This window comes from Silene latifolia, chromosome 3 (genome assembly GCF_048544455.1).
Source record: "Silene latifolia isolate original U9 population chromosome 3, ASM4854445v1, whole genome shotgun sequence".
NCBI classification, from domain to species: Eukaryota; Viridiplantae; Streptophyta; class Magnoliopsida; order Caryophyllales; family Caryophyllaceae; genus Silene; species Silene latifolia.
Window position 1 is genome coordinate 8,942,671 of NC_133528.1, and position 25,829 is coordinate 8,968,499.

A 25,829-nucleotide genomic window follows, 5' to 3' on the forward strand; every position below is an offset into this window, starting at 1 on the left:
AGATACACCCACCGATCTTTCCAGTCCTTGCAGGAGGAAAGCTTATCAACGGAGACGTAACCCGTCTCCATTTGCCTGTTGTACCATCCGACGCGGCCAGGAAATGACGGCCGAAGGTGGTGAAGCCGACGGAATAAATTAACCGTTGGGACCTCCCCTTGAAGAGACAGAGCGGACAAAGCCGACTATGGTTCTAATGGCCAACGGGTGCAGCTGGGCCACGGCGACGTTCATGGCTCTAATAATGGCCATAACGTAATCATTCAGCGGAAACCGGAGCCCGTACTCCAGGTGCCGGATGTATACGCCGGTGCAACTGGGGGGGCAACAGACGGCTGACCCTCCTCGGGGATAACAATTTTGTATCCCCTGCCAAAGTAGAAATGGCCCTCGAAAAATGTTTCGCCGGAACAACTGGCGAACTTATGGGTCCAGGCACGGTCAGGGCAGACCTTACAAGGTTCGCCGTGATCCATGACGTACTGCCTCCCCTCATTAGGATGAGCCCTTTCAGCATCATCACCGTCATCATCACCGTCATCATCAACATCATCATCATCCTCCCAACCCTCCAGAGCTTCTAGATCAACTTCAGGAGAAGGAGACCTAGGACCCCCGGACCTTAGCGGGACGGCGGCCAGAGCCTCCTCTTCATCAAGACGCGACGGGGAACCCCCCGGCGCACGGTTACTAGGACCGGCATCAGCAGAAGACATGATTCACAACGAAAACTTAACAATGAAAAAGTTAAAAATTTGTTTGTTTACCTTGAAGAAAAGTGCTACGCCGGAGTAACAATTCTGAAAGCTAGAGAGAAGTTTCGTCAAAGAGGGCTAGAAAGAAGAAAATTTTTGAGAAAATGAAATTGGTGGCAAATTTCAGGGACTAACTGCCCTATTTATAGGGGAAAGCCCATGAAGAAGGACCAATCGTGGCTGACCCATGAAACGTCGACCAATCAGCGAACAGACACGTGTCAGACATGCAACCACGGAATGTCAATCGTTGCAACAGTTGAACGTCAATCAATGCAACAGTGACCAAGCGTCTTCAACACGCCCCTTCATCTCTTTGCCTACTCATCTTCCTCAAAGAAATTTCTAAGTATCGTTTCTCCACGGCCACATGATCAACCAAGCTTTGTTAGCACCGGCTGGGGGCAATCAAAAGCACACGGCGCTCACAACCTCGGTCTCGGCCAGCACCACTTTCTTTTCCACATCTGATGTCCATTACACATCCATGTGGATGGGGGATATGGTACGGCCTAAGCAGAACCAAGCCGAGGAAGAAGAAGCCGGGGCAGAAAAATTTGAACTTACGCAGAATATACGCTCAACATACATCGGAGTCCATACCACGGCATAGACTACGCTGGGGGCAAATTGATGGGGCATATTCTGCACCCTCTGACCGAGTCAACATATTGAGCAAGGTCAAAGATATCCACAAGCAAGTCAACGACTTAGACAGCCTAACCGACGGCCCGTCGGCTGTCACTGGGTCCGGCCGGGGCAACTAGCAGCCGGGGCACAAATCCGCGAACTCATATCCAAGACCCCTCGGCGGCAAGTCAACAGGGCCCGCCGGCCTGCCATGGGTCCCTCGGCCGAGGGGTAGATCAGTCTTTCCACCTGCTAGCCACTTGGCCACTTGGCCACTACGTGACAAAAGGTGAAAGTCTATAAATACTCCTCAACTCTCATTGAGGAGGAGATCCACAATTTAACCTAAGAATCACTATTCATCTGGTAATATCTTCCTTATCTCTCTACAAAATACATTTCGCCAAGTAACAACAACTTATCTCTCTAAGTTTACTGACTTGAGCGTCGGAGTGAGTTCGCTCGGTCCAAAGCCGAGCCCTCAGTTCGTTCACTGTTTCAGGAGACCGAAAGGAGGATTCAATCAAGGACGTCATTCTACAAGTACGGGTGGTAACAAATAACTGCTCAGGAATTATACCCGGAACATAAACAAATAGGATTATACATCCAGTTGTATATGAGCATAGTACAACCAAGGTAAAACAAAACGAGCTTATGTGTATTTTTTCTGAGCTTATTCAAAGTTATATTTTTATTGTGTAAATGGATGAAATCAGATACTATCTAATAAAGCTCGTATTCGATAAAACAGAACTCGGATTCTTTATTACAAAGCTCGGATTCATGAATTGCGTTAATTTGTGTTTTAAATATTAAATACCCAGTACAAATACAAAATTAACTAGTTTGAATGCCCGTGCGTTGTAACGGGGTAATTAACTTATTTATAATGCAAAAAAAAAAAAAAACGTTATAAGCGTTTAATGTTTACATTATATGTCTAATGATTTGTTTACATATTATTAAAATATTTCTTTCAAAAAAAAAAAGATTAATATATACGTGGGTTAACTCTTATTTATAATTATATAATCACCCTACCTTATATTAATCTTTCGATGTGGGACAATTCTACTATTTATAAGTAATATATTCACAAAAATTGGATTTTTTTTTTATGTGGGACAATTCTAATATTTATACGTAATATATATTTATCAAACCTGCATTATTTTTCAATATGGGACAAATAACATACTCAAAATTACACCATCTTTTTTACACTTAGTTCGACATACAACCAGATCTCGAATACCGAATACAGACAATTCCTACTCATTATATCTAATAGTTATATTTAAATTTAATAATATGATCAAGTACTCTCCATTAATATTTGTACGTTGTTTTTCTTCAAAAAAAAAATTAAAATAATTGAGATACGGAATTTCCCGTAGTACCCCTTAGTTTTGTTAGATTTTCCATGTTACCCCTACTTTTAAAAATCTGCCCATGGTACCCTTGAGGTTCCATTTTTTTGCCCATGATACCCTCTAATGTAAAGGCTGTTAAATGGACGTTAAGTTTGATGGCGTGGCAATAAAATAACAATTAAAAAATAATACCCCTTTTATTGTTTTATTGGTACGATATCTCTCTTTTAAATGCAAATTTAATTAACTATATCATTATAATATTGGAAATTTCTCATGGTAACCTTGAACTTTGATAGATTACACATGCTACCATTGACGTTTGTTTTCTATGTTTTTATCATAATTAAAATATGTGCAAATGATAAGAACCTATACTCTAATGATAGAATATTTTTTAACACAATTCTAATTATATTATTTAAACATTGTATATTTACGGATTTACCACACCTACATTATTTTTCAATATGAGACATATAAATTCTATAGGCAGAAAATATAATGATATAAACTTTTAAGAGCTCTCCAAGACAATACTTAAGCGACTCAAAAGATTTTGGGTTAATGCCTAAGTTCCAAGGATGCTCATAGAATCACCCACCTTATGCTATATTTTGATGTGGGAAAATTTTATTTTTTATATGTAGTATATTTATCACACCTATATTATTTTTCAATGTGGGAGATATAACATACTATATGAAATACACCATCTTTAATATGTGCAAATTATATGAAATCTATATATACTCTAATGATAGCATTCCTTACCATGAATCTAATAATATTATTTTCATAATTTTTTTACCGACATTATTTTGTCAAATGAAATTTAAAAGTTTTTATATGACAATTAGAAACATCACTTAAATATAAAATAAGAAATACATAGTATATATTATAATAACTAAAAGATTTTCCAAACATTAACTTAGTTTAGAAATCATTATTGTAGAAACAGTAATATAAACTCTTTTAAGAGTTATCTCTGACAATACTTAAGGGAATCAAAAGATTTTGGGTTATGACTTCTATTTATAATCATAAGATCACCATGCCTTATGGTAATCTTCCGATGTGGGACAATTTTAATATTTATACATAGTATATTCACCACACTTACATTACTTTTCAATGTATGACAAATACCATATTAACTACTAAGTACACCATTTTTTTTGTACCTACTTTGAGATCAACCCGATTTAATAATGAGAAAATACAATACAATACAATATACACTCCAATGATAGCATTTTTTTGTCACAATCTAATTATATAATTTTCATACGATATTTTTTTTCAAATAAAATATAAAGTTTTTATATCAAAATACTCCCTCCGTACCAGACCAAAGGTAACACTTACTATAAACGGACGTATCACACCAAATGTAACATTCCTTACTAGTTTTAAACCCGTGCAAAATTGCACGAGTATGTATTTGGGCCAGTATTAATGTTTTTGGATGTATATTTGTTTTTGCATTTCTATTGTACTTATCTAGGTGGTCTAAATCTACGATTAACATAATTTATGTTTAAATTTGTTACAAACATGTGTTCACATACACTGGTTTATAAGGAAATAACGTAATTTACTCTTTTAAATAAAAAATGCATACATAAAAACCTTTACATCCGGATAAAAGAAATATAATCTAATATAATCAACTTTAACATATGTATGTAATTCATTTGCGTTTTATGTTTGATCGCGTATATAAAGGTTATTCCTTCTTGAAATTATGTAATTTTTTTATTATGTAATTTTGTTTTAAAAATTATGTACTCCATAATTCAATTTCATTTACTCGCATTTGTAATTCATTCTGTGTATATGTTATAAATTTTATTTACACGGAATGTATAAAACTATTTCATAATATTAATTCATAGAATTTTTTCATAATATTATTTCATAGAATTTGTTGTAGGAAGGAATTTATCGCATGTTTAAAAAGACGGAAATCTGAAAAAATAAATATATTGCACACTCACGGGTCCCACCATAACATGAATTTCCAAAAAAAAAAAACGCATTTATGACGTGGCGCGCTAAGGATTGAGTATTGTCTTTTGTATTAATATAGATAAGATTTGACCCACAACATTACCAAGTTATCCTTATACCCATTTGATATTTACACAAAATGTCATTACATACTCCACCTACCAACCCACAATTAAACCCACAATTACATACCCCACCTATTTTTTCCCTCTTTACCCTTACTTTTCCCACTTTTTCTTAAATACTCCAATTTTCCTTACGTTACCTTTGGTGTGGTACGGAGGGAGTAATAAACATCACTTTAATATAATATAGAAAATGTATATATATATATATATATGGGACATTTCTATTATTTATACATAATATATTCACAACACCTACATTATTTTTCAATGTGAGACATATAACATACTAAAAAGTCTATATCTTTTATATCAAAATTTTTTTGGATTAATACCTAAGTTTCAAAGATGCCTCCTATTTATATTTATAGAATCACCCTACCGTATACTATTATTTCTATGTGAGATACATAATTTAATTATTTAGACGTAGTATGTTCATAATGCCTACATTATTTTTCAATGTGAAAGATATAACATACCAAGAAATACATGTCTCTTCTTAAAAAACCACTATTGTATACATATTATTTTTCTTTGAAGGTAAAAATCACTTAGTCTCGATCATTAGATATGGATCTCTACATCGTACATATAACGACTCATTAAAGCTCTATTACTGCATTCAGAAGATAACCATTAGTAAAATCTTTAGTTTTGTATTATGTCGGGAGACTACCATTAATAAAACCTTTTATTTTTTGATTTTCTTGTTCAACCTTTAGTTATTTTTTGATTTTCTTGTTCATATTCTTAACTCTTTCCCGAGTAATTCCCAACGATTTCCACTTTATTTTTATATCATATCGTAGATAACGATAGAAAATATTAAGAGCTCTTTAAAACAATATTTATGAGACTCAACAAATTTGGTGGATACATAAGTTCCAAATATGCATCCTATTTATAATCATAGGATCACATCACCTTATACTAATCTTTCGATGTGGGACAATTCTACTATTTATATGTAATATATTCACCACAGCTACTTATTTTCCAATGTGGGACAAAACATACTAAAAATTATACAATTTTACGTATTAAGAAGTACACCATCTTTAACATGTGCAAATAATATGAAATTTATACTCTAATGATAGCATTTTTTAACACAAAGCTAATTATATTATTTTCATAATTTTTTTAAGGCAAAATCATCAATTACTCCCTTTTATAATACACTTTTTCAAACTTACACCCTTTTAAAATAAAGTTTAAAAATTACACCCAGAAAATAGCTGAAATTTTTAAATTGCTCCCAAATCCCTATTTTTGTACATTTAGGACGAAAATGCCCTTGATTCTCATATTATTTTTTCATTCTTCTTTCTCTCCTTAATTTCCAATTTTCCATTCTTCTTTGCCTTCTCTTGCTTATTTGTTTTATTACTTGGTTCCTATCGTTTAATTCGGCTAATTTGTTGATTATTTTGTTATTAGATATGTTGTTGGGTTTCGTTTCATCATTGAAAGGTTGAGTTTAGAGAGAATGGGTGATTGTGGTAGTTGGCGGTGAAAGACGGTGATTGTTGTGGTTGAACGGTGTATAGGGATTAAGACAAAAGGAGAATAGAAAATAGGGAGACAAGGAGAAGAAAATAAATCAAGGGCATTTTCGTCATAAAAGTAGAAATATAGGAATTTGGGAGCAATTTCAAAAAATTTACAATTCTATGGGTGTAATTTTTAATTTTTTTTTTAAAAGGGAGTAATTTTGAAAAAGTGCATTATAAAAGGAAGTAATTGATGATTTAGCCTTTTTTTAACGATATTTTTTGCCAAATGAAATGTAAAAGTTTGATATAAAAATTGGAAATATCACTTGAATATAATTTAGGAAATATACATATTATAATAATTAAAAGATTTTCCACTTTATTTTTTACATCAAAAATTATACTTTCCTAAATTGATTTTTGATGATGTGGACGCTCTCAGATCGCTCGAAAAAACTCTCTTTTATATATATACTAGTTTGAATGCCCGTGCGTTGCAACGAGGTAATTAACTTATTTATAATGCAAAAAAAAACGTTATAATGGTTTAACGTTTACATTCTATGTCTAATGATTTGTCTACATATTATTAAAATATCTCTTTCAAAAAAATAAAAGATTAATATATACGTGGGTTAACTCTTATTTATAATCATATAATCACCTCACCTTATACTAATCTTTTGATGTAGGACAATTTTACTATTTATAAGTAATATATTCACCAAACTTGGATTTTTTTCTGATGTGGGACAATTCTACTATTTATACGTAATATATATTCGTCAAAGTTGCATTGTTTTTCAATGTGGGACAAATAACATACTCAGAATTACATCATCTTTTTTGCACTTAGTTCGACATCCAACCAGATCTTGAATACCGAATACAGACAATTGCTACTCATTATATCTAATAGTTATATTTAAATTTAATAATATGATCAAGTACTCTTCATTAATATTTGTACGTTGTTTTTCTTCAAAAAAAATTTTAACATAATTTAGATACGAAAATTTCTCATGTTACCCCTTAATTTTGTTAGATTTTCTATGTTACCCCTACTTTTAAGAATCTGCCTATGGTACCCTTGAGGTTCCATTTTTTTTGCCCATGGTACCCTCTAATGTAAAGGCTGTTAAATGGACGTTAAGTTTGATGGTGTGGCAATAAAATAACAATTAAAAAACAATACCCCTTTATTGTTTTATTGGTACGAATATCTCTCTCTTTTAAATGAAAATTTAATTAACTATATCATTATAGTATTGAAAAATTTCTCATGGTAACCTCTTTGATAGATTACACATGCTACCATGGACGTTTGTTTTCTATTTTTTTTTATCATGATTAAAATATGTGCAAATGATAGGAACCTATACTCTAATGATAGAATATTTTTTAACAAAATTCTAATTATATTATTTAAACGTAGTATATTTACCACACCTATATTATTTTTCAATATGGGACATATAAAATCTATAGGTAGAAAATATAATGATATGAACTTTTAAGAGTTCTCCAAGACAATACTTAAGAGACTCAAAAGATTTTGGGTTGATGTCTAAGTTCCAAGGATGCGTCCTATTTATAATCATAGAATCACCCAACTTATGCTATATTTCGATGTGAGAAAATTTTATTTTTTATATGTAGTATATTTATCACACCTATATTATTTTTCAATGTGGGACATATAACATACTATAAAATACACCATCTTTAATATGTGCAAATTATATGAAATCTATATATACTCTAATGATAGCATTTCTTACCATGAATCTAATAATATTATTTTCATAATTTTTTTTACCGACATTATTTTGCCAAATGAAATGTAAAAATTTTTATATAAAAATTAGAAACATCACTTGAATATAAAATAAGAAATACAGAGTATATATTATAATAACTAAAAGATTTTCCAAAGATTAACTTAGGTTAGAAATCATTATTGTAGAGACAGTAATACAAACTCTTTTAAGAGCTCTCTTTGACAATACTTAAGAGAATCAAAAGATTTTAGGTTATGACTTCTATTTATAATCATAAGATCACCCTGGCTTATGGTAATCTTTCGATGTGGAACAATTCTAATATTTATACATAGTATAATCACCAGACTTATATTACTTTTCAATGTAGGGCAAATAACATACTAAGTACACCATTTTTTTTGCACCTACTTTGACATCAACCCGATTTAATAATGAGAAAATACAATACAATACAATTTACACTCTAATGATAGCATTTTTTTTTGTCACAATCTAATTATATAATTTTCATACGATACTTTTTTGTCAAATGAAATATAAAGTTTTTATATCAAAATTATAAACATCACTTTAATATAATATAGAATATGTATATATATATATATATATATATATATATATATATATATATATATATATGGGACAGTTCTATTATTTATACATAATATATTCATCACACCTACATTATTTTTCAATGTGGGACATATAACATACTAAAAAGTACATATATTTTATATCAAAAAATTTTTTGGATTAATACCTAAGTTTCAAGGATGCATCCTATTTATATTTATAAAATCACCCTACCGTATACTATTATTTCAATGTCAGATACATAATTTAATTATTTAGACGTAGTATGTTCATCATGCCTACATTATTTTTCAATGTGAAAGATATAACATACCAAGAAATACATGCCTCTTCTTAAAAAAGTTACTATTGTATACATATTATTTTTCTTTGAAGGTAAAACCACTTAATCTCGATCATTAACGCTCTATTACTGCATTTAGAAGATAACCATTAGTAAAATCTTAGTTTTGTACTGTGTCAGGAGACTACCATTAGTAAAACCTTTAGTTTTGGATTTTTTGATTTTCTTGTTCATGTTCTTAATTCTTTCCCGGGTAGTTCCCTGCAACGATTTATATCATATCGTAAGATAATGATAGAAAATCTTAAGAGCTCTTTAAAACAATATTTATGAGACTAAATTTTTTTTGGGTGAATACATAAGTTCCAAATATGCATCCTATTTATAATCATAGGATCACATCACCTTATACTAATCTTTCGATGTGGGACAATTCTACTATTTATATGTAATATATTCACCACAGCTACTTATTTTCCAATGTGGGACAAAACATACTAAAAATTATACAATTTTACGTATTAAGAAGTACACCATCTTTAACATGTGCAAATAATATGAAATTTATACTCTAATGATAGCATTTTTTAACACAAAGCTAATTATATTATTTTCATAATTTTTTTAACGATATTTTTTTGCCAAATGAAATGTAAAAGTTTGATATAAAAATTGGAAATATCACTTGAATATAATTTAGGAAATATACATATTATAATAATTAAAAGATTTTCCACTTTATTTTTTACATCAAAAATTATACTTTCCTAAATTGATTTTTGATGATGTGGACGCTCTCAGATCGCTCGAAAAAACTCTCTTTTATATATATATATATATATATATATATATATATATATATATATATATATATATATATATATATATAGACTAGATTTAATGCCCGTGCGATGCACAGGCCAGTTTGTAAGGTCCTATAATCCATCATTCAATAATAATCTTTGTACCTTTAAATTTTTACAGAGTAGATTTTAAAAATATCAATTGCTTTTACTTTTTGTCGTCGTATGATCTTTAAGATCTTTTGTCTAAATAAAGTAATTGATCTAACTTTATTTATTTTGTCTTTTGATTTTTACCACTGTATTTAATCTATCTGGTTAGCTAAGTTAGATTGTAAATAGAAAAATCATATTATGTTAGATTTCGGCCATGTTCTTTTGGATTGAATTGAATGAAACTGAATTAAAGTTAATTGAATTGGACTGAACTGAAATGAGCTGAATTGACATATTTTCAGATAAATAGAGCTAAAATGCTGAAGTGAGCTGAATTGAGCTTAGTTGAACTTGAGTGAACTGAAGTGAGATGAATTGAGTTTAGCTGAACCTAAGTGAGCTGAAGTGAGATGAATGAGAGTTGAAATTAAGCTGAAAAGAACATGACCTTAATAGATTAAACTGAGCATGAGTATGAGTCTAATAAATATTGTTATTGATAGTCTAATTAACTCATTCAAATTCTTGTCATAGTCAGATTTGAGGGAAAAAAATAATGTCTTGCACTCCATATGAGTTATATTTTAAATATAAAAATAAGGTATATCACTCTTGTGATGTGGGCAAGTTACATTATAATTTTTATTTGTGGTACTGTTAAAACTTAAAGCTTTGTTCTTTTAAGTCTAACTCCATAGTATAAAATACAAAATAATTTCTTATACTTTTATGGCCTTCTTGTCAAATTCTTAGGAGTCGACGAAATCTCTGTAATCATTAAATCCTAATAACTAATCTTTACATTAGAGTCATTTTAACATGAACAAATAATACATCTCACATTAACATGTTCAAGAAACTTACACAAGATATATGATGATCTAAATTCCTACAATAAAGAAATAGACAAAAATATACTCCCTCCGTCCCGGTTATTTGTTATCCTTCGGTTTGACACAAAGATTAAGGAAAGAGGAGATGACAAATTATTAAATGACATGTGGACCAAATTGAGTGTGAATGACCAAATTATTCATCAAATGCATTTCTAAAATAGAAAGGACAACAATTGACTGAGACATCCCGAAATGAAAAAGGACAACAAATGACCGGGATAGAGGGAGTATCATCTATAATTTGTTATACCGCAACGAAATTGCATGCAATAAACACATCTATATACACACAAATTAAAAATGGTAAAGGCCGTAGAATAGGATTGTATTAGCCATTGTTATTTGAGTGGCCTTGAGCATGATATTTCATTTAAAAAAATAAAACGTACTTGAATAATAGGATTGCATAAGCCACTGTGTATTTGAGTTGGTCTAAATATTCCATAAAAAAAATGAAACGTATTTGATCACATATAAACTCTCGGAATTCCTAATAATATTTTAAGAAAAAATCAACTAAATAACTAATAGGTACGTAGTTTTGAAATACGGAGTAATAGACATGAACTAATAATCGAATCGAACTGCTTGCAAATCCTTGTCACTAATCAGTATTTTGGCTGACTCTAAAAGACAGTTGAACTCAAAGATTATCGTTAGTGATATCCTCCATTTTATAAGTAACCATATTTACTTTCCCCTTGCATGTCAAAAAAAAAAAATAATTGAATCGAACTTTGTATTCCGTACAACGTTAATGAAAATATCGACTTTATTTGGCTGAAATTGGTACAATGATGCGGATTAGACCGAGCTAGCCCACATTGTTGGCCAGCCTACCCTTTTGATATCGGGTTAAAAAATATCAATAAATTTGTCTCATGTATCTAAATAATGCAATATACTTAAGATTTTTAGCATATTTTTCAGATTCTTAGCCAAACTCTAAGAAAATATACTTCGTACCTTACTCAACCATTATAACTCAATTTTATTTTGCTTGTACATGTCAAATCGTTTGGACTAAAGGAGTCATTAACTTGAAGAAATCTAAAATTGTTGTTACATACAATACCTAGAGCACTTTGTAAGATTTCATTTGTAATCTTTTGAAGCGTAATTTTTCTTGATTTGTTATTAAAAAAAATTATTTTTTCCCTAAATAGCATAGATGAAGTCAATAACATGACGACTTGTAGAAATAATGAGCAGGGTAAATCAAAAATACTACTCGGAGGTAATCAAACAAAATTACAATCATGAAATACTTTAAAGAGAAACAAATAAATCAAAAACCTTAATGTATACTTCATCTGAGGTGCATTCGGTTGCAGTAGTATATATCTCGAATATAATCACTCATTAAAAACTAAATGTATGATCCATATAAATAAGTTCAATCTTGAGAATTTTATACTAAATTCTAATTTATCTAACCAAACTGAAGCTCGCAATAAATTTATTAGGTCTGGAAGAACAATGATAGATACATCATACATGTATCATGGCCAATTAATTTAGGCTTAGAATAGTAGTATAAACTACTATAATAACTAAAGAATTTGGACCCTATGTACAAAAAACTAAGAAAAATACTTACCAACGGAGCCACATATCTGGTTTATTGTTCAAACCATTATGCTGGTAAAAAACTGTCCCTTTGCTATTGCTAGATCGTCCATAATTATAACTGTAAAACAACAAAGCATCGATTAGTATAACAGCAAAAACTACGAAATTGTTATGAAAAATAATATGCATTATCATATGCTATTTCTATACTGAGCATGCAATAAAAAAAAAATTGTACAGCTAGAGTCTATCGACATTGCAAGGAAATATGAACAACAAAGCTAAAGAATAAAAGGGTAGAAAAATTGATCTCGTTTTTTGTTATGTGTTCTCAAGTCTTATTTGTATTACTATGTAAGGTGTTTGAATCCTAGTAAAATTCTAGTGTTTATTATTGTTTATTAGATAAGTAGTTTATATGTACGTGAATTCTAGCTAGTAGAAAGGGACTTTGATTGGGTGTTTTTTTTTTCTTTTAAAATATTGCTTGTAGGTAGTTCGTAAAAATTGGACTCTTTATAATCGCTTGAAAAAAGCTTCCTTTATTAATATAGATAGATATAGATTAGCATAAAACCGTCTTACCGAAAATTACTCCCTTCTATTCTCTAACATCTTCCACATTTCCTAAAACGGGAAATTTACAAAGATCTTTCACTTTTCTTATTTATCTATCTTTTGTGGTTATAATATCTTATGATCCCATATTCTCTCTCTTATTTTTATTTACATCCACATATCATCCTTCCACTAAATTCTACCCAAAAACAATTGTGGAAGAACATAGAGAATAGGAGGGAGTAATTAATTGGCCTTTAGCCAAATTTAGACTATATGAATGGTCCATATCTTCTCAAAAGTGCATGGTCCATATCTTCTGAGTAGTGTGTGAAAGACACGCTCTATCCAAATTGGACTATATGAATTGGGCTGGGCCAGACCATGTATCAACATGTGGATTAGCCCACTGATTAAGTTAACCAATCAAAGCCAGAAATCATCAATAATCATAGTCCATCAATAATAAGGCCCAATCAGTTGGTCCCATCAATTTTTTGGACGTGTGGCTAGACTTGTGTAATCACTAATCGGATTTTCAAGTTGAGTTTTTAGATATGGGTGGTTTTGATACGGATCAGGTGTTATGGGTCGATCATATTGAGTTTTAACTATAATATTTAAAATTAATTAATTTTTGATGTTTTTAGTTTATCTAGACAATAAAACTAGAGAGTCTAGAATCAATTTGTGGGTGTGTTTGTCATAATCGGGTCAAGTTTGAGTCTGATTGCTGAAGGTCAAATCACTCATATCAATCAGTTTTATTAGGTCTACTGGACAAGATAATTTTATAAACGAAATTTTTATTAATACTCTTGACATGTGCATACCTTACCTTTACGTAACGCTAACTTAGTTCAGATAGAAAGATATTTCTTGCCTCCTTATTTACCTTTGATTAAAATAACTCTCATAATGAATGAATAAATAAGGTACGTAAACTAATAAATAAATAAGACGAAAGAAATATGCAGACAGACAAGAGCTTGAATATTACTTGTGCCTAACACTAACGTTAGACAATATAGAAAATTATTGACAAGCCTTAGCTTTATGTGCAAGAAGTTTTTTGCAAGAGTCCAAAAGCAACGACATGAGCACGTAGAGATGTGGTTAAATGTTAAGCAATTTTTTTCTTATGTTGAAGACATGTTGGATATCATGTTCTGATCTTGACAATTGATTGAGGCAAATTGGACTACTTTTCCTACACAAATGCATGCTAATTTAACCGAAAGCTCTAGAAAGTAGAAACTCACAAAACGTACAAGACTTCTTACCTTGCGCACTTAAAATGGACAGAATTTTCAAAAGTGCATAGTCTTTTCACAAAATCGTGACGACACGTATCCGTCACTTTGGAGTGACGGATATCATTTTCCCTCACAAATGACCCAAATAGAGGAGAGAGGGAAGCACACGAGGGTGCCCCCACCTTGTCCCCCCTATTCGTTTTGTGAGTGTCATTATCCGTCACTTGCTCCGACCCGTCTTCAGCAAGACTAATTGTAGTCTTTTTGGTTGGAAAAAGCGGAATTGAACTTAACTGAACTAAATAAAGCTAAATTGATCGAACTGAACTGGATGAATTTGAGCTGAATTGAACTAAGCGAAATAAGAGTTAATTTAAATAAAATTTAGGTGAACAGAGCTGAGTTAAATTTAATTAAGTTGAATTAAGCGGAACTAAAATAAGCTGAAATTAATTAATTTTTGTTATCCTTCTGTATTATAAGATTCTTTACCTAAATTGAAAATTCTATTTCTGCAAGAAATTTCTTCTTTCTTGACAAAGTACATTCTTATTTTGGGGGTGTCTATAGACTATAGTCCTACTCAAATCAAATTCAAATTGAAGTGAATAACTTTTTTTTAGAAAAATCATACAATTCAACTCAGGTTTTTGTTCTAGAGAGGTCTAAACGCGGGGTATTTGTAACTTAAACGTGTTGCACGGTGACATTTTGGCTTTTGTAGCTTAATAATTGATCAATTGGTTGTTATTGTCAATTGCTTTTGTGTGAAAAGCTTTTCTCAAAGTAATTTGAGCCTCAATTTCTAATAAAACAGAAGTAAGAAAGAACAAATAAAAATAATAAAGATAAAACGCACAGGTTTACTGGTTCACTAACGGTGTGTTAGCTACGTCCACAAGGCAGAAGTCGAGAGAGTTTTATTGATATGTGAGGAGTTTTCAGATTACAGATTCAGACGGTATGACTGCTAGGTAGAGACTTAGAGAGTTTATATAATAGTCTCTAAGACCTAATACAGAATGACCTAATAAATGCCCAAGACAGACCTAGCCCAATAACAGATACGGATACCGTTTAAGTTTCAGGGGCGTTGTCCCCGAACCCTTAAACCAGGGCGCTTCACCCCTGGACCCAGACTCACTGACCGGTCAGCGAGACCCCCGCATAGTCGTTCGAACGGCGACTAACAGAATCATGGTACAAACCCAACAATACCTCTCTTTTAATAAATCACGTGAATAATAATGCATTTATGCCTAAATTAGTGACAACTTAAGAGATAAATAACCTCCACTAATCATATATGAGTATACATTATGACTCGTAAGCTCCATAAAATGAGAGAAATTCGAATTTAGGATGAAATATCATATTTTTATATATTATACTTTACGATTCCATTTATAATTATATAAATAAATTACTCGGTAACTGTGTTGCAATTGTGTTTGTCATATATCAGAGTTAAATGAGTGTTTTTAAACCTAACGTTATTTTTAGAGGGTTCTGTTATAAAACAAATTTAAATTATTATTTATCGACATTTAAACCGTCATTTTCTTTGGATAAAAAAATGAGAAATGTTATTGAGAAGCCAGAAGGATAGTAAAAATAAAACATTAAACATACTTCAAGTAGGCAAGTAGGGTTGGGGGTTCGAATGTTGGATCAAAGTAGAAGTATGCACGTTCATTTTAAGTCTGCTTAGAGGTATCATGTCATGGCCCTCATGCATGAGATTGCATTTTATTGTTCCTAATAAAAGACAACTACGGAGTATTATGGTAGTAATTGGTAACCTTATGAGGCACATCAAAGGTTAATTAGCTAAAACAAATATACCCTATGATGTCTATAATAGGTAGTATTGTGTGAGACAGTTGTATATTGCAGAACATCGTATTTTATAGTGAATTAGTAAGTATTTTTTCCATCTGATTATTTGTTTACCTTTTATTTTGACATAAAGATTAAGGTGAGAGGTGATGATTATTTGTAGATATTGTTGGATTACAATACAATGGATCAAGATAAGGTCGATGATCAAATAACTCATGAAAATCATTTCCAAATTATTAATGTAAACAAATAATTAACTGCAAATGGTCATCGACCTCATCTCTATTTAGTTTAGTTCGGTTTAGTTTCAATCAATCTGTTCAGCTCATACAAAATTAACTATTACTTCAGCTTTATTCCTTTCATCTCAGCTCCTCCATTCAGTTTAGTTCAATTCAGCTCGTCTCCATTCAATTCAATTCAGCTTATTTTGGTTGAGAAGAACAAGGCCGGACCTTACACAGCAACTCAACAAGTTGTTTAATTAATTAGCAACTTTGTCCAAATCATATTTTTATTGTCCAAGTCAAATATATTGGATCAATAAAAGTGAGAAAAGTAGGCCAAATTCCAGTTAGAGCAAAGTAAACAATTTCTCAAATTTAGATTAAAATTAAGTGCAATGAGCTAGATTTAGGGTCCGTTTGGATACAATTTTAGGAGGGAAGGGGAGGGGAGGGGGAGTGAGGGGAGGTGAAGGGAGGGGAGAGAAGGGGAGGGCAAATGGGATGTGGATGTTTGGATAACAAAAATTATGAAGGGAAATGGAAGGGGAGGAATGAGGGAGATGAAGAATGGATGGAGGATTGAAGGATGCTAGTGATATAATTAGAGTCCAAATAATGTTTTCTTTCCAAATCTTGCCACCATTGGAAAGATTATAGTTTGTTCTATAGGAGAGAAAATAAGTCCTCTCATTTCTCTCCCCCTCCATTTCCTTTCTCCCATATTTTTTATCCAAACAAAGTAAATTAAATCCCTCCCTTTCCCTCCCCTCCCCTTCTCTCCAATTCCTTCAATCCAAACGGACCCTTAATTTCACAACAACAAAAGTGTGAATATTCCAAATTATAAGACTACATTATATACAGTTTTTAGCATTATAAAACTTATAAAATCAGGTATTAAATGCGGATTTGAGTCGAAAACAACTCATATCCAAATTATAAGTCGTCATAAACAACTCTACATACAATAGTATAGGAGTGAAAACCGATAACAATGCGCAAATTACACCAAAATGACTCAAAACACACCAAGAAAAAAGCAAATTCCAATCACATGTCCAAAATGAATATCATAGCAAGAGAGTGACCTCAATAGCAAACCCATATACATAGGAAAATAACTTAAACTAATCAAAACATAGAAAACTAAGCGGGAAATTTAGGTGATGCCAAGACTCGGTACCAACACTCAGCATGATCATCATCTCACATACAATATAAAATGTCTTATATAAAGGCATTTAAAATCAAAGTGTGGTACCAACACTCCTACCACCCGGAAACGCTGTTTCATCATACCACCCAACATAGAAAATTCAGCGGAAAAATTAGGTGACGCTAAACACGGAACCAACACTCAGTATCATCCTCTCACATACAATTAGAGTGTGATATCAACACTCCTATCACCCAGAAACGCTATATCATCATACCACCTAATAACGCTGTATCATCATCATTACGTAATGTGAGTGTGCCGTGTCAAAACCCTTGAATACAGGTACTCTAATAAGTCTCCTACTCGACTCATTTTGTGTTTAAATACTTGCATATCATTTCCAAAAATAAAGGACACGTAGTCCTTCCTGACCTCATTATATACCCCACATTTTTGTAACCACCCCTATATATATTGCTTAATTAAAGCGATAAATCAACACAACACTTCTTTAATTTCAAAAATTCCTCTACCTCTTTTTCTCCCTCTTTAACTCTTTTTCAGAGTGTTTTCTTTAAGACGGTTTTGAATCGGATAGTAGAATCGTACATGGATATGGGTTTTACGGGTGCGGTAGCAAGTACTAGTAGTAGTAGTAATACTAGTGTATGGGTAAAACCGTCTAGTAAAATTAACCCAGTTAAAATTCCCAATTACAAAAATTGTTCATTACAGCAAACAAAAGTGTTTGACTCTCTTACACTTATCACACCAGAGAAAACTTCACCCCAACTACTGAAAACAACCGTTAGAAAAAATCTATGGGACCCGTTACGGAAGGCGGCCTCGACCGCCTTAGACGCGGTCGAAAGAACATTGAATACTTGGGAGAGAACTACACCATTGCCAAGTACATCTGATCCAACGGTCCAAATTGCGGGGAATTTCGCTCCGGTACCAGAGCAACCCGTTATACATGATTTATCGGTAACCGGGGAGATACCGAGTTGTATAACGGGTGCGTATGTGCGTAACGGGGCTAACCCGTTACATGAACCGTTAGCCGGTCACCATCTTTTTGACGGTGATGGGATGATTCATACGGTACATTTTCAATCCGATGGGTCGGCAAGTTACGCTTGCCGGTTCACTGAAACGAACCGGTTGGTTCAAGAACGGGAATTGGGCCGGCCCATTTTTCCTAAGTCCATTGGTGAGTTACATGGTCATACCGGTATTGGACGGTTAGCGTTGTTTTATATCCGTGCGTTGATGGGCTTGTTGGACCAAAATAACGGCACCGGCGTTGCTAACGCTGGTGTCGTGTTTTTTAATAATCGTCTTCTGGCTATGTCAGAAGACGACATTCCTTACCACGTTAAGGTCACCCCAACGGGTGACCTTATAACGGAGGGTAGGTACAATTTTGAAGGACAACTTACGTCCACTATGATCGCTCACCCTAAGGTCGATCCAATTTCGGGTGAGTTATTTGCATTAAGTTATGACGTTATTAAGAGACCGTATCTGAAGTACTTCTGGTTCGATACCGACGGCAGGAAATCTCCTGACGTCGGTATTGAACTCGACTCGCCAACAATGATTCACGATTTCGCTATTACCGAGAATTATGTTGTGGTCCCGGATAGTCAGGTAGTGTTTAAGTTGTCTGAGATGATAACGGGAGGTTCTCCAGTTGTCTACGACAAAAAGAAAACCTCCCGTTTCGGAATTCTTCGCAAGTATGCGAAGAATTCCGATGAAATGGTGTGGATTGATGTACCAGATTGTTTTTGCTTTCATCTATGGAATTCCTGGGAAGAACCCGAAACCGACGAGATTGTCGTAATCGGGTCATGTATGACGCCCGCGGATTCGATTTTCAACGAATGCCACGAGAATTTGACGAGTGTGTTATCGGAAATCAGGTTAAATTTAAAAACGGGTAAATCGACCCGTAGGGAGATTTTATCGGGTTCGGATCAGGTGAACCTGGAAGCGGGTATGGTTAATAGGAACAAATTAGGTAGAAAAACCCGGTTTGTGTACTTGGCAATTGCTGAACCGTGGCCTAAGGTGTCCGGTTTTGCTAAGGTTGATTTATTTACCGGGAAAATAAATAAGTTTATTTACGGCAGTGAAAAATACGGGGGTGAACCGTTATTTTTACCACGAGACGTAAATTCAATCAACGAGGATGACGGACATATACTTGTATTCGTTCACGATGAGACGAACTCGGTTTCGGAGCTCCAAATTGTGAATGCCATGAGTATGGAACTCGTGGCAACCGTAAAACTTCCTTCAAGAGTTCCGTATGGTTTTCATGGTACTTTTATTACTGCTAAGGATTTACTTGGACAAGCTTAGTTACCGCTGTTGTCACACGGTAAAATTATGGTCATATTATATAGTTTTTTGTATTTACAAGAAGAGGCCTGCCAGAGGGATATTTGCAAATTAGTCCCCGGAGGGCTCTTTTAGCGAAGGGGTTATTTTTTTTTGTTAAGGAATTAATAGAATTAGAGGATTTTGGATATACTTTGGTACATTTTTATCACTTCGGTATATTCTACATGTTTTACATAATTACATGTACTTTGATTTTGATTTCGTCGGATCTACTTTATCGTAATTGAAAGAATTTTGTACTCGTTTTTTTTTGTTAAAATACTGTAATTCTTTTGTTCAACTTAATTTAAGTAGTTTTTAGCATGTTATTTTAACTTTATTTTTGTCTACTTTACTACTTATATATATTAGTAATCATTCTTTTCGTTTAAAAAAAGTTCAAGACTTATCCTAAGTATGAATGTAAATACTTTAGTATCATGTTACCTAGTGTAATGTTTTTTTTATAGTTTGCTTACTAATAAAGGTCCGAGTTTCTAACTCTCTCTAAAAACTTTCTCTCCCTTCTCTCTCAAAAAAACCCCCAAACCAAAAACCTAATTTATTTTGCGCCGCCGCCGCCTCCAACCACTCTCTTGCCTCCCACCTGCCGTCACCCTTTCGCCGGAGATGGGGTCTTCCTTTGGCCCATCTCCAGCGATCGCTCATCATTTCGCCGTTCGACCTTCCCTCACTGACCCCGCGCCGGCGTCTCTCGGTTACCTCAGCTAATCATCGGGTCTTTTGTTCCGGGGCTGATCGTGGGTGTGTGTGTGTGTTGCCGTGGTGGTTGCTCGGTGCTCCGGCTGTTCTCCGACGATCTTCGTTTCCTTGCTTTCTTCGGGCTTGCATGCGTTGTTGGGTGTGTTCCCGGCCCCTGGTGTTTTGCCCCGCCAACAGTTTGGTGGCTCCCTTGGTTCTTGGTTTCTTTCAGTCTTTGGGGTTGTGTCTCCCCTTCGGTTTGGGTCTTGTTCACTGTCGTCCCCGCCCTTTCGTCACCTTGTCCTGTCACCGTCTCTGTCGTTACCACCCCAGGGTGATCCCCCCACTCCCCCCACCCTTAGGCTGGTTGTCGATTTCTGTTTTGGTCGAAGAGGTTCGGTGGCTCATCCGTTGCCTCTCGTTGCTTTTATAGGGTGTGTTTTGGGTCTGTTTTGGTGATCCCCTCATTCCCCCCACCTTTCGGTCCCTCTTCATTCTCTTTTGTGTCCGTCTGTTTTTTTGGGTCTAGTTGGTTGTTTTGACGGTGGTCCTGGGAGGTGTCTTTTGGTGAATCGGGTCTCGTTATAGTGTCTTTGATTCCTTTTGCGTGGTTTAGGTCTCTGTTTCTTTGTGGGGTTGTTGGGGTCGCATGTAAGCCGTTTTGATGCTGTCGGGATTGTCTGGGTTTTTCTGGTCATCGTGTGGTGTTTGTGTTTCGGTGGCGGTCGCGGGTTGCCTTTTTCTGTCCTGGGTGCTGTGATGATTTCGTTGAGGTCTTGACTGGTGTGGGTCAGTGTTGGTGTTGGAGTCGTTTTGTGATGAGTTTGGGTTGGACTAAGGTGGGTAGGCTGAGGCGTTGGATTGGATGGCTTCAGTGGTCTTTATCTCTTTTCTCATGCTATCGCTATTTTATATGCTTTTGTTTATAATAATAAAATCCTCTGAGTTATGGGTGTCCTGTCCCTTAATCTTAGGGGTGGCTCGCAGTGTCATGGCTTTCTTTCCTAATAGGGTTTTGGTTTCTTTGCACCCGATTTTGAGCTTGGGTGTCCTGTCCCATTGGGTTCGTGGTCGAGTTGGGCATCGCATGTTGTATTTCTTGGGCTGTTGGTCCTACGGTCTAAGGGTTCAATCTCTAAGGTGTAGGAGTTTATTCTCCATCGGGGGCGGACTTCGTCGTCTTGTTCTCCACTTTGTCTTTCTACGATCTTTTCGCAAGATCGTAAGTACACCTTGCTTTTGTCGCTCTGCGGCTCGTATGTATCGACGGTATTTGGAGATCTTCCGTGTGTTTGAAGCTCGCTCTATGGCCCGTGGCTCTATCGCTTGCAATTACCACTTTACCCTTAATGCTTTTCTAGCTGTTGTTAGTGTCTTTTATGTTTATGTAACCCTTAGGATCGGCTTGGTAGCACTAGATTTGGTGCTCATGTGTCTGGTGCTACTTAGTCGAATATCTTACACTGTAACGTTTGAAATAATGTAAGGTATCCTCTTGTTGTCAAAAAAAAAAAAAAAAAAAAGGGTCCGAGTTTCTGAACCTTGAATGTCGAATGAAAAGATAGAGTATATATGTGAGGAAATTAACTTCTTCTCTTTTTAGTGCATTTTAAATGTCTTTCATTACTTTTTTTTTAACTTACATTACAATTTTTTGATTTTAGTTTTCCTTTGAGCCAATAATGTCATCGGAAGATTCACCCGACCCCTGAACTTTGCCAATTTTCATATGATACCCAATATTTGGAGTCCAATGGTAAGCAGCAATCTTCTAGCTTGGCAAATCCACATCATCTCCTAAGTTACAACCCTTCTATAGTTCTAAAGTTCTAAGCTACTAAGTTATCTAATGGTTTAGCTACATTTATACTAGCTTGATATAATCAAAGAGTAAATTATCAATAACTTCCTTTTAAAATACACTTTTTAAAACTTACTTCCTTTTAAAAAAAAAGTTTAAAAATTACGCCGAAAATATTGCAAAAATTTAAAAATTGCTCGCAAACCCATGTCTTTGCATCTTTATGACAAAAATGCCCCTCATTTTTTTATTTCTCATATGATTATCGAACTCCATTACAACTCTGACCATCCTTCTACCAGCCAAGGACTCTAAGGTCAACCACCACAATCCTCCACCCAAAATCCACCATCATATTCGTCATATGAGAAGAAAAATCAAGGGCTTTTTTGTCATAAAAATGTAAAAAAAGAGGTTTGGGGAGCAATTTTTAAATTTTTGCATTACTTTTGGTGTAATTTGTAAACTTTTTTTTAAAAGGGAGAAAATTTTAAAAGTGTATTTTAAAAGAGAGAGCTTGATAATTTACTCTAAATCAAATAATAAGAATAAAGCAAAAATAATAATAAATAAGAAATTAGCTAATTTTCTATTGGTTGCTTGGTAATTGTGGACCCATGTAAGCAAGTAGCTTAAGCCAAGACACTCTATATTGCCTTCTCCAATGGTGTAGCAACTAGATTGTAATTTCTTAAAATTACAAGCAATGCCTTAAACTACACCATTGAACTTGTTCTAAGAGCAACTCCAATTCAATGACTGCATTTAGGGTTGTGTTTGCAATTATCAAAAGTTTTCAAGCAACATGTAACCGTTGAAGACGAAAAATATGCTCATGCTTATAAGCAGATGTAGCTCTACCAAGTTATATGCTTAACTTGTAACTTAACTTTTAAATGGTAAAAAAAAAGTAACTAAAAAATCAAAAAATAATTTAAAATATACTTCCTCCTATTCACAATAAACTTCTCATTTCATTTTGAGACAAAAATTAAGGAAACACAATACCCCGCCGTATAAATAAATTTGGACCACAGAAATATGCTCTGTAGTTTACCATTGGATGACAATGTAGCTTAGTAGGTATGTTGTATGTAGCTTAGAAATATGATGTGGAAAGGCAAACTACAAAAGGCAAACAACAAAGTCTACTTTGTAGTTTGCCATTAGAGTTGCTCTACCTTCATGTTTAATTTTCTTGCATAAAATGTTTTTTTTGTCGCTATGAAAAAAATTGAATTGAGCATGGCGCCTATATTGCAATTCAGAATCGGTCAATTTCTGTTCTCAAATGTTTTATCTAGTCCTAATATACAATTTGAGAAAAAAAATGTCGACCGACGCATTTTAATTAGAGTTTTTTTTTTTTTTTTTTTTTTTTGCAAAAATCTTAAATCAACCATAACGTCGATCTTAAATTTTGGAATGACTATTTTTGTTTTATCAAATTATAGTAGATCTCGAAGAGGTAATCTAATTAAAAAAAAAAAAAAATTTGCCCAATGCTGAATGCTGATCTATGATTTATCATCGATTGAAAAATTTTAAGTATGATAAAAATGACATGTCGTGCTTGAAAATATAAGTTTAAGAGTATTATGTATACAAAGTCATACAAACTTAAAAAGTTGAGTAACATGTACAAAATGAAAAAGTTTAAGAATGCTACGTGAATTTTCTGTAATGTCATTGTCCATAAAATGTCTCATGCATGCCCATTGCACACGCCAAAGTCTCTATACGATTTCCTTCCAAAAAAAAAGGTCTCTATACGATTGAAGCAGATAATTTGCATACATGTTGAGGCTGAAATAAACTTTAATCATAAATCAAATCAAATCAAATCAAATTAAATTCAAATAGGAGCATGACAACGCAAAGTTTTTGCTACGAGTGAATCCAATCATCATACTATTCATATAAAACATATTTGTACAATTGTAAAATGACATAGCTAAATGAACAAACAAATTTAACTTGGATATTACTGTATACTTTAATAAATTCAAATTCAATACAGTTCAGTTCAAATCGGGCATCACCATCTATCGGTAATCGGGACCCGTAATAAGGAAGTGAAGGACAAAGGGTTGGGTGCCATGCTTCTGAAGACACAAGAATGAGACATGATGCCGTAAAAACAAACTCAGTGGTAGAGTTAGGGGACTAGCAGGGACGCTCGCCCCTGCTGACAGTCGAAAATTTCAAAATTTTTAGTTAAAATTTTCCAATTTTTTTCGAGTTTCCGTTAAACTATTAATCTCTTGTTTCTGCTAAGATTTTTCGCCCCATTAAGATCAAATTATGGCTCCGCCACTGAACAAACCTAAGACAAAAATAAGTTAGCATACAACTATACAAGTGGACCTATTTGGTTTTATGCATAATTCATTTGCCAACTCGACCATGTATTTTCCATCAATTGCAAAACATCCACGAGCTTGTTATAACTCTTCAACGTATCAATGTATGGCTTATATCCCATGTGCGGCGCGATATGGACATTGTTGATAGCTACTTGGTCCCCCAAATTTTCCGTCCACCGGGGTTGAATTTTTACCTTCATCGGTCGGCCGCGTTAGTGGATCTAGGGGGACTAGTGGAGCTCTTAGGAAGTTATTTTGTCACCTCTCAATGATTAGTTACATTGTTCGAGTTTTTCTTGGTATCATTAAGAACTTGCCTTTTTTAAAAGTTTCGATCTAACAACAAAGCTTAGCTCTGCCACTGATTAGAGTTTACTGATATTGAAATATGACAGAAGAGGCTAATATTCTTAATTGAATCATTTCGTAAAGTTCATTCTAATACGGAGAAACTTTTTTTGATGTATGCGTTCATAACAAACTTTCGTGTCGAATAAGATAACTTTAATTTGTACTACGTAGTTTATTTACTGTTTTATGGGGCTAGCTTTGAAAACCGTCATACTAAGGCTTTGGAGACCATTGATTGAGTTTAATGCCAATTTAGACATATAGGATTGACATGATCTCCTCGCATGACTACTACAGGATTTCGCTGATCAGGCAGCTTGCATTGTCGAGTAGGGTATGATTGATTTAGTATACCTTAAAACTGGTAGTTGCTACTTCAAATGACTATTACAGGGTTTCGTTGATCATGTAACTTGTCAAGGTCTAAGGATGAAATAAACACCTTTGAAGGGGGTTCAGAGGCAACATCGCTGAGACCTAAATGGTATCTGGTTAGGGCTGTTCTAATAATCTGTTAAGATTAGGATTTTGTTTATGCCTTACCATAATTCTGCTTAGGGTTTTAGGGAGTGTCCTGTATATACTTTTTTTTTTACCTCACCCGTTTCTATCAGTCATGCATAACATAACTTAGCTTCTTTAGTTAAAATTCGAAAATCTATAACTCTTAAATATCAATAAAATATC

At 33.7% G+C, this 25,829-nt stretch overlaps 1 protein-coding gene across 1 annotated transcript; it reads left to right on the top strand.

The window, feature by feature from the left end:
* The first annotated feature begins 17,637 nt into the window (after positions 1–17,637).
* Positions 17,638–20,070, top strand: LOC141647074 (9-cis-epoxycarotenoid dioxygenase NCED2, chloroplastic-like). The gene has a single exon (XM_074455109.1). The coding sequence runs from the start codon at positions 18,141–18,143 to the stop codon at positions 19,899–19,901; it is 1,761 nt and encodes a 586-aa protein (XP_074311210.1). The 5' UTR covers positions 17,638–18,140; the 3' UTR covers positions 19,902–20,070.
* Positions 20,071–25,829: the final 5,759 nt, after the last annotated feature.

Coding starts and splice junctions, on each gene's coding strand:
- LOC141647074 (XM_074455109.1), top strand. CDS start 18,141: ATGGATATGGGTTTTACGGGTGCGGTAGCAAGTACTAGTAGTAGTAGT.